The sequence below is a fragment of the Musca domestica genome, unplaced genomic scaffold (genome assembly GCF_030504385.1).
Source record: "Musca domestica strain aabys unplaced genomic scaffold, Musca_domestica.polishedcontigs.V.1.1 117, whole genome shotgun sequence".
Classification (NCBI taxonomy): domain Eukaryota; kingdom Metazoa; phylum Arthropoda; class Insecta; order Diptera; family Muscidae; genus Musca; species Musca domestica.
In genome coordinates this window covers 1,888,912-1,900,135 of record NW_026712147.1, presented here as the reverse complement: position 1 = coordinate 1,900,135, position 11,224 = coordinate 1,888,912, and the positions used below count along the sequence as shown (strand labels likewise).

At 34.1% G+C, this 11,224-nt stretch overlaps 1 protein-coding gene across 1 annotated transcript in view; it reads right to left on the bottom strand.

Moving 5' to 3' along the window:
* Nucleotides 1–1,329: 1,329 nt before the first annotated feature.
* Nucleotides 1,330–11,224, bottom strand: part of LOC101898851 (neuroendocrine convertase 2) — a 141,901-nt gene continuing 132,006 nt past the window's right edge. The window contains exons 7-12 of the mRNA XM_059132256.1: nucleotides 8,270–8,445; nucleotides 7,780–8,093; nucleotides 7,368–7,601; nucleotides 7,139–7,303; nucleotides 1,884–2,001; nucleotides 1,330–1,821 (exon numbers count right to left, since the gene is read on the bottom strand). Coding sequence (XP_058988239.1) covers nucleotides 1,660–1,821; nucleotides 1,884–2,001; nucleotides 7,139–7,303; nucleotides 7,368–7,601; nucleotides 7,780–8,093; nucleotides 8,270–8,445 — 1,169 coding nt within the window. The 3' untranslated portion in view covers nucleotides 1,330–1,659. The remainder of the gene's footprint in view (nucleotides 1,822–1,883; nucleotides 2,002–7,138; nucleotides 7,304–7,367; nucleotides 7,602–7,779; nucleotides 8,094–8,269; nucleotides 8,446–11,224) is intronic.

Here is an 11,224-nt window from a genome sequence, read left to right as displayed (position 1 = left end):
ATGACAGACTACCCTATTTGGACTCAATAATAATCAGACAAGGAAGAAAACTTATATTAGATTGGTACCAAAAACCAACAGCGTCAGGACGATTGATTAACTTTTATTCTAAACACCCCCGACGAATAAAAATAAACACAGCGACTAATTTTATCAAAAGGATTTTCAATATAAGTGACGAACAATTCCACTCAGAGAACGAAAGAAAAATACGCCACATATTAAGCCAAAATGATTTTCCAAAAAGCACCATTGACGACCTAATTATACACGCAAAAACGGACCAAATAAAGGAGGCAAGACAAGAAAAGATATATAAAGCTGTTACTTACATCCCGGGATTCTCAGAAAGACTTGGTAAATCAAACATCTACAATAAGGACCACTATCAATTAGCGTTTAAATCTCGTAATAATGTCGACAGTCTGTTTAGTAAAACAAAATCTAAAATTAAGAATGAGGACAAGTGCAATGTAGTTTATAGGATAACATGTAATGGGGACGACGCTGACGTATGCCAAAAGTCATATGTCGGCACGACAAAGACGAAATTAAAAACTAGACTTTCCGGACATAAATCGGATCAAAAAAGTGACAAGCCTCTCGAACAGAAGACTGCTTTAGCTGCACATTGCACATTGACAGGACATAAACCCGACCTTAAAACCGTCGACATATTAGCACAAGAAAATAATTACAAAAGACGATTTACATTGGAAATGTTACATATTATAAGTTTACCAAATGACAAACGAATTAATTATAAAACCGATACAGACCATTGTGCTCACATTTACAGAAGCCTAGTTCATAAACACCGACGAAAGAAAACTTAGTTTGATAGTGACATTTAAACTCAATAGACGAGCTTTTTACTTTAAAAATGTATGTTATTTATTGTGTTATGTATTGTTAAAATCAGTTTGTAATTTGTGTTTTTTGTAAAACAGATCCCTGAAGATGATTTCCGGAGGAAATCGAAATATTGGATGAATAAAAAAAAAGGAAAAATTCAAAAATAAAAACATAGTTTTTTAATGACCTTAAGCCAAGCTATTAACCAAATAAGTTTATACAATTTTCAAATTGAAAGCATTTAATGGAAACTATACAATTTCCAAATGTAGTATTTAAAAACCACTTATGTGAAAAATTCAAAATTGTATTAGAGAACTATGTCATATAAATATGTCAAAATTACTATAATAAAAAAGGCCAATCAATGGAAATTGAATAATTTTAAAATATTTCTCCCACAACTATCAAAAAACCATATCCAAATACACAAAGAGAAATAAAAATTAAAACAAAAATAAAAATTTCAAAATATAACTACTCAACAAATATTAACATTTACTTTCTCTCAATGCATTGAAAGTTTTAAATACTTTGCAACTTAAATCACTTTGAATTATTTTAAATCCTCGTTTAATGAAATTTATCTATTAGTTTAAAAGTGTTCGTTTTTTATCGAAATGGAATATTAATTGGCCTTTGATTACTCAAGAATATTTTGCAATTCTAGCTGTGGGAGTTTGTCGTTTAAATTTTTGTTGTTCGATTTTTGATTCCGGTTTTTTGATATCGAATTCGGTTTCAGTAAAAATTCTCATTTTACTGTTGTCCCCTTTTCGGATGGTTCGATATTGGGAATGGAAATTACTGCATTTTCTTTTCTTCATGAGCCTTTTTAACAATGGCCAATTTCGAATGGGGTGATGCTGGTGATAGGGTACGATAAGGTGCCTCTTTTGTACCATGCAATACAAGCGACCAATCGATTAACCAACCGGAACGGGGCTGATTTGAATTGAACCGAGCCTAGAAATAAAAAAGTAAAATGTTGTAAATTAATGTTTTAGAATATCTGACGTAAAACAAACCTCCAATTTCCATGTGCCATGAGGATATTCACCCCACGAATGTGTTGTCATAAAAGGCCATTTAGTGAAACCATCGCGATGATCGTCATCATTGGCGCGCCGTGATAGAATCATTGATCTGTAAAAGAAATAAGTTTTTTATATAAAAAATATGTTTATATAATTTTATAGAACAATGAGTATTTAATAGTTAACAGATAATGGACTTTCCAAACTAGAATTGTGGATTAATTTAAACAATTTTTAGAGGACTTTAAAATACAATAATGAACAATTTTAAATATATTTTTAAGGGCTTCTGGAGCTATATTAGCTTAGAGCATCTTTAAAACTTAACGATATTCCTAAAGGATATTAAAATTGTACACGTAAAATATTCTTCTAATATAATAGAATGGAAAATATGGATTTTTTTTAAATATTTCATATTTTGCAAATTTCCAGAATTAAAAATATTTTTAATGAAAAATAATATTTTTAAAAATTTATATTTTTTTAAGAACTAAAAACGTAGGCTTCAAAAATTGTCTTTCAGAACACCAGGGTGAGATAAAAAACTGCAACAAAGCCAAACGCCATAAATTTTAAATTTTTTTTAATTTCATTGAATGAAAGCAAAAAATGTCGGAAATGGCATCAAATTAGAATTAGTTTAGATTTGTTCGAATTGGTCACCTTTGGCACGAATTATGGCCTTTAAACGGCCAATGAAACCGGTCAAAATGTTTGCGTGCCCAAGGCTTTAATATACCCTCCAGAATATTTTCGCGATAATATTCGGCATTTATTCTGATGCCACACCATCACCATGGCCGGCGCTTGAGTTCTGGTGGCCAACCAAAGGTGCACATTTTCAGCAGATCTCTTTGGCAAGTAAACACGATCATTTTGTTTGTTTACAAACTGCTATACAACGAATGTTTTCTCATCGGAGAAAACCAAATTCGGCAGTTCACCATGTTCGGCCAAGCGAAGCAACTCTTCAACTCTTTTGAGTCTATTTTCTTTCTGTTGCGGTGTAAGTTCCTGCACTTTTTTGGAATTTCAATGGCTTTACCCCGAGCTCATTTTTAAATATTTGCCGAATGGAATATTGCGATTGTTAATCTCACGAGCCATTTTTCGGCCACTGCGACGCGGGTTTCTATCAAGTCGCTTCTTTACTTTTCGAATCATTTCTACTGATATTGGTGTTTTCTTCCGTCCACTTCCTTGACGTTGGGCTATCACGATAAATAGCGATGGTGCGAGACACAAACGATTTATTCACATTCAAATGCTGGAGTGCTATCACATTCAAATGCTGGGATCCTATCAAATTGAATAATTTTCGTACATGTTATCGAAGCACTTCACATTTACAGTTATACTAATAACAAAATTCGTAATACTTCTTTTCACATGCCAAATTTAGTACCATTTAGTACTTTTTGTACGCAGTGCATTTACTCACTTTTGCTACACTTATTGTTCAAAATTTCCATAAGTCATTTGTTTCATAAATCCTATGCTATTTCAAAAACACTCATTCCAAATTTCGGATTTCCAGCTCTATCTCTCTCCTAAATACCAAATTTAATGCAACTTACAACTTTTCATACTTTGTACAAAGTTTTTCAAAATACACATCCATATATCAACCTCACCTCACAAAAAGTGACCCCAATACCTAATTGCAGATTTCCAACTCTGTCACGTCGTCGTATACCAAATTTAGTAACATTTAGTACTTTTTGAACTTTTTAGTACATATTTCCAAAATCACCTACAAATCTCAGCCACATACACTAACAGGGACCTCCATCATACTATGGAGGGTATATTAATTTTGTCATTCCGTTTGTAACTCCTCGAAATACTCATGTCAGACCCAACAAAGTTTATATATTCTTGATCAGCCTAAAATTCTAAGACGATTTAGCCATGTCCGTCTGTCTGTTGTAATCACGCTATCTTTCGAACAAATTGAGATAGAAGGCTAATTTTTTGCAAACATGTATATTTTGCCAGTAGGCAGGTTAAATTCGTAAATGGGCCATGTAGGTCCAAGTTATCATATAGCCCCCATATAACGGTACCTCCCGATATTCGGTATTTTGATGATTTTAGCGACATTATTTACCGGAATGGTTTCAAATTTGGCATTTGAATTTCGTAATGGATACTACATCCTAAGTCAAAAAATGAGCCATGTAGGTCTTCATATAGCCCCCATATAACGGTACCCCCCGATACTCGGTATTTTGATGATTTTAGCGACATTATTTAACGGAATCATTTTGGTATTTGAAGTTCGTAATAGATACTGCAGCATAAAACAGAAAATGGGCCATGTAGGTCTACATCTTAGTATAGCCCCCATATGCCGTACCCCCCGATATTCGGTATTTTGATGATTTTAGCGACATTATTTACCGGGATTGTTTCAAATTTCGCATGTGAAGTTCGTAATGGATACTTCAGCCCATGCCAGAAAATTGTCTGTGCAGGTTCACGTCTTGGTATAGCCCCCATATAACGGTACCCCCTATATTCGGCATTTTGATGATTTAAGCTACATTAAAAACATATTTCTCTTCAAGTTTAGCATTTAAATATTGTGATAACTTATGACAACAGTTGCCTATGCAGGTCCACGTCGTCGTATAGGCATTCGGTATTTTTAATATTTTAACAGAATTTTTAACGGATTTTTTTTTTTTGGAAATTGCCAAATTTGTACCAAATGGTGGAGGGTATTAAAAGTTCGGCCCGGCCGAACTTACAGCGTTTTTACTTGTTGTTAAATCTTTCAGGACTACCTTCGTGTATTTAAAAAACTGCTTTTAAAGAGTTTTCGAAACTAAAAAAGTGGGATTTTTATAACTATTTAGCGTAGCTTTTTTAAAACTATCAAAACACTTTTAAAAATTGACTTTTAAAATTTATTAAACAAAACTTTTTGAAATAAAAACTAAGTTTTTTTAATAGGACTTTTAAATAATTTCCAATGAGTATTGTAATACCGTAATCTAAGGAAAGAAAACGATCATACAAATTTGCACAAACTTTACAAACCCTAATCAGGTGGGAAAATGGACAATATCGGACCACTTCTTCAGTACCGCCCCACAAGGGGTCAACAAAATAATGATAACTCTTATAAAATTAAATTAAAACCCAGATTGTCTTCAAGTTACGCATATCCAAATATTTTTATTAACACAAGATCTAGTATGATCAACGGATATAACGGACCACCCCTTCTAGTACCTCCCCACAACATTTTGAATAATTATAACTCTTATAAAAGAATTCGAACGTCTTCAAATTTCATACATCTTAGTATTTCTACCAACAAAACATCTGGTATGAAGAACGGATTACTACTTCCGGTACCTTCCCCAAAACTGATCGAAATTTTGAAAAACCATGAGGCAAATAAACCCTCCGATATTCGGAATATTGATGATTTCAGCCACATTTGTCAATGGAATTGTCTGAAATTCCACACAAGTAGTTCCTTGTGAGTACTTTACCTCCTGAGAGAGAATTATCCATACAGGTCCACAATATCATATATCCCCCATATAACGGTACCCCCCGATATTCGGTATTTTCATGATTTTACCCAAATTTTTCAACGGAATTGTCTGAAAATCCAGTTTAAGCAGTTTACACCCTGACAGAGAATTCTCTATATAGGTTAACGATATCGTATATCCCCCATATAACGGTACCCCCGATATTCGGTATTTTTTTATGATTTTAGCCATATTTTCCAATGGTAATATCTGAAAATCCACACAAGGAGTTCTTTGTGAGCACTTAAACCTCTGCAAGGAAATTGTCTATATAGGTCTAAAATATGATATACGATATTTTAGACCTATATATCGGCACCTTCTGATATTAGATATATTAAAGATTTTAACAGAATTTTTAATTAATTTTATCTTTTGAAAATTTTCTAATTCGTTCCAAATGGTAGAGGGAATTCAAAGTTCGGCCCGGCCGAACTTACTGCTTTTTTACTTGTTTTTTTTTTTTTTTTTGGACGGGGTGGTATATATCGTTCCACTACATCTGGAACCTAGCGTACATTTCAAAATTTTCCGAAAATGGTCACATATCTCATATAAAGCCAAGGAAGTATTCGGTACAGTCCAAATGTGGTACTTTGAAATATTTATATCGAACTTAGCTCATATACGAAATCGCAATATAGCCCCACTCCTTTGGTACCATTTAAATAAACCGTCAAAATTTTATTAATTACAAGACAAGTCGGAATTTATTTAAATAAACGGTCATTGGTGGTGTATATAGATCTGTAGGCAGAACCGACTGATACATTTTAACTTCTTTTCAAATATTTTTATACCCTCCACAATATTATGGAGAGTATATTAAGTTTGTCATTCCGTTTGTAACACCTTGAAATATACATTTTAGACCCCACACTTCAGCTTTCGATCGAAATGAAGTAGGTTGACAAAATTTTACTCAAATGTGTATTATGTCTGCAGAACTTTTGGTATTGAAAATGGGTGATGTAGGTCCACGTTTCGGTATAGCCCCCATATAATGGTACCTCCCTTTTTTCGGTATTTTTGTGATTTAATTTAGTATTTGAAGTTCGTAAGGGGTACTACAGCCTTTGACAGAAAATTGTCTGTTCAGGTCTTCGTCTTCGCATAACCCCCATATAATGGTTCTTTCCGATATTCGGTATTTTGATGATTTTAGCGGCATTATTCACCGGAATCGTTTCAAATTTGGTATTTGAAGTTCGTAATGAATGCTAAAGCCTATGACAGAAATTTGTCTGTGCAGGTCCAGGTCTTGGAATAGCCCTAATATAAAGGTACCTCCCTATATTCGGAATTATTCACCGATTTTTTTTATTCAAGTTTAACATATGAATATTGTAATGGTTTATGACAAAAGTTGTCTATGCAGATCCACGCCGTTGTATAAACCCTAATATAACGGCTACATTCGGTATTTTTAAGATTTTAACAGAATTTTTAACGGATTTTATTTTTTTGAAAATGGCCAAAATCGTTCCAAATGGTGGAGGGTATTCAAAGATCGGCCCGACCGAACTTACAGTTTTTTTACTTGTTTGTAGATTATATATTGTTTTTAGGCACATTTAGCGCTTCAAACAAAAGACATTTTTGGTGAATTACAACTAAATCATAAGGGTTGTATTAATTTATAAATATTATACATATATTTAATAACTACACAAAATATCAATAATATCATACCTTGTTCCCATTGGCGATGTTAAGAACAGTTCCAGATCTCCTCTACGTGATGCATTTGCCGATATAACAGCCTGGACATGTTCCAAATAGTTAACCTCAGTATCTGTTCCCTTACATGCATCGGTTTTGATTTCCAGGAATAGAGAACGGCCAGAATAAATGGGGCTGTAAACATAACAATATTTAATTATAAAACATACATTATTTGCCATAAAAAAATTATATTTACTGTGTTTCCGAAATTTCACCAGCCTCGCAATGATATCTTGGCGGTACCGTATGCCATTGTTTGGCCAACGTTACCATACCGCCGGCATCCAAAACACCAAAACCAAACAAGTGATTGAACTCCAACCCCACACCATTCATTGTCCAATGAAAACGATTTTTGGCATCAAAGAGAGAATTTCGTTTCGAAGTCAATACCGTCAAATGCTGAATATCACGCCATGTCAATTCAGGGCTACAAAAAATAAAATTAAATTAAATCCTTTTAAGTTGAAACGATTTTGTGCTTTAAATTTCTTCCCACAATCAAAATGAAACAATTGGCAACCAACCGACGTCATTGTTTCAATCCAATTTAAGTGCGTCCATATGTAGTGCTTCCTTATCAACGCCATGGCACATGATTTACTTACTTTGCCTCCAAGGCCAATGCAAACACACCAGCTGCTTCCGGTGCGGCCGCACTGGTACCCGAATGTGTTGTTGTACATTTGCCGTATAGATCTGTTGTTGCCACGCCAGTATTGGGATCTTTGGCACCATTACTGAATGTACTGGCCAATGTTGAACTGCAACTTTCATCGTAATGAGCGTTTTGACCATCGTTTATGGCACTATTAATGGAAATTGTCCACATGGAAGCAGCATAGCCATCGCAATTGCAATCGTCCTCTTCGCCACCATCACCCGATGCCCACACATAAATATTGCCCAATCCATTACGACCCTACGGGAAATATAAGACCATGTTTGTGTGTGTGAGTTGGTCATTACATTTGGTTACAATCGAATGACTTCTCCCACAGAGAGCGGGAGAGCCAGCATGTAAATGTTTGTGTGTGAGTAAAAATCTCAAAGACTTATTAAACAGCCTTTGGTCCTCGAACACATTATTATACACACCTCATTAACACCCTGTACAATGGCACGCATTGTAGCATTACGAGGTCCATCCACAGTTTTGCCATCATCAGTTGGACCCCATGAAGCACTGTAAATGTGAATTTTATGCGGTTCATGGCCCATTGAATTCGCCTCAATCAAATCTGTCATATAAGGCTGATCCAACATGCGTATACCTAAAACGCAAATAAACGATAAACGCAGGAAGAGAAAGGGAATCAATTATTACGACTGCAAACGAAGTGGTTTACCTTATTTCCTAATATTACTTTTATTATCTACCATTATTATTATAATCTGACACAACGTCATTCTATTGACAATCCACTGGCATGGTATTTATCTGTGTATTAAATAAATAGGCAGACACCCATGTATGTGCGTATAAATATTGACGTTGTGAGGAGATAACAACTCATCAATTTATGGGCAACAATAAAAATCACTCAGTCCATGTTAACACATTTATGACAATTTCGTAAATATTTTTATATTTTTATGCATGAGTAAGATATTGGATTGCATAGTAGGAGGGCAATGGGGTCCTTGGAAGTTAAAAAAAACGGATTTAAGTGAAGGATTTGATAGCTATAATCAAAATATATTACAAGAAGTGCATATAAAGTAAACGATAAGGTCTTGACCACTATGTTAGGACGGCATTAAAAGTTTGATTGTGCCAAAAACTGTACAGCACCTCAAAATATTGGTCATAAACGAACCTAGACCTGATCTCCAAATCTCGACTAGATAAGTAAGTCTAACAGTACCTGTCCATGGTAATTTTTAATCAAACCACAGGTCACAGTTATTGTGCGCTGGAAATGAAGCTAGGCACATCTTTTTGTAACCATTCTTGAGTTCTGTTAGAATGTCCAAGGTCTGAGGCAAAAATGTTTGCATGCCCAAGGCTTTAATACACCCTACAGAATATTTTCGCTATAATATTCGGCATTTAAAATGATTCTGATGCCACGGTTGATTAATACTAGCGGAGAGCGACCATCGGCTGGCCCACACCATCACCATGACCGCTTGAGTTCTGGTGGCCAACCGAAGGTGCACATTTTCGGCTGACCTCTTTGGCAAGTAAACACATTTGGTTTTTTCCAAACTGCTGGACAACGAGTGTTTTCTCATCGGAGAAAAACAAATACGGCAGTTCACCACTTTCGGCCAAGCGAAGCAACTCTCTTTTAGGAATTTCAATGTGGTTTTCCAGCCAAATATGAAGAAACCACACCATCAGGCGTGAATTCAATCACGAATTATTTTTTTTCTGGAAACTTCTCACCAAAGTGCTTTTGTATGCTTGAAAACAATATAATGAGCTGTCATTGAAATAATTTTAACAGCTGTCGGACGAGTGGCTTAGAAATGACAGCAGTCTGAAGTTGGTTGCAGTTTTTTCATCTCACCCTGTATATCTGGTAGACATGTGAAGACTCACTAAGCTTGAAAATGGGCATTGTATGTTTATGTATAAGAAAAATCTTCGAATAATTATTTTGAATATTATGCTACGCCTTTTTGGCAGTGGTGGTAGCAGAAGGGGAAGATCTTTTGGGAACACAGATTGGCGATTTACAGCAAATTAGCCTCAAAAATATGAGTAACATTTAAAGAAATCTTAAAGCAGACAGCATATAGCCCATTTTAAATACCAAAAATTTTTCGTACCTGAAATTCCATTATCAGTGCTCATAATCGTTGTTGAATTGACCCAAAAACTTTGCAATTGTTAAAATCTTTGTTCAATGCGTCATAAATTTCCATAATAAAATTATTTAATACCGAAAGTTTTATGTTGCAATTTCAATTTATTACAAATATTTACTTAAAATCAGGGATTAATCCATCTTTTTTTGGGATATACCCACACTTTCTCTAACTGAGAAGATAAATTCAACGCTAGAGCATATGCTTGCCCTTCTATCGCCTTTATGACGTGGGAGTACAGGTTGACCATAACAACTAAATTCCCAGATGTATACTTTTACACACATTTATATTTGTATATATGTTTACGTTATCATAAATACCTATGTACACACATAAATATTTATAGATATGGCATCAAACTTTGATTTCTGCTGTCTATCAATGTCATAAACGAATACTAACACACACACACACACAGACCAACTAAGCAAATATACAATCCACTATAATCGCAATGTTATTCTCTCGATTCAATTAAAAGCTTTTACTGGGTAAAAAAGACTAATAAAGAAGTGATAACAATAACAAAAACAATAATAAAAAAATACAAACGATAATGGTGGATCAAAGTGAATTGAATAATCATTAGATGTTCCCAAGAAGTGTCAATAGCAATAATAATTATTAATATAACTAACAGATATAGATACTTTTTCAAGATTAAGTGAGCAAGAGAGGAAGTGATTTTTCTTATTGGAAGGGTTTCTAAGAAGAAAAACAATTTTATTAAAGACACTGTGCAACAAAGATGTTGAAGGCTGGTATATTAAACTTATTCGTTTACATAAAAAGTTTGTAACACCTCGAACCACTATATTTTCCTATTTCGCCGATATGAGTCAAAGGGATATGAAAAATAATCCACAATATTTGACAAATATTAAGAAAATGTATAATATTTGCCCTTACTAATACTATTATGAGACATACATACTTGAAAATGTATATACATGAAAAAAAAACCTTATATAAATCATATAAAACTAGCAAGTGCCAGCTAATTCGTCAGCGAAAATCCAAGAGTAAAATTTTAGATTCGTTCCACCAGTTCATTTTAGTACTCAAATTGCACCAAATTTGCAAATCTCATCGTACTAACAGTTCGATAACACTTTGTCTATATTAGAGTTTTTCATTGATCGAAAAACGATGGCTTTTTGCATCATAAAGTCTTCAAAATCTATCATTTTGAAGTTCTCCGAAGAGTATATTAGTCAAACCCTTGCACCATGG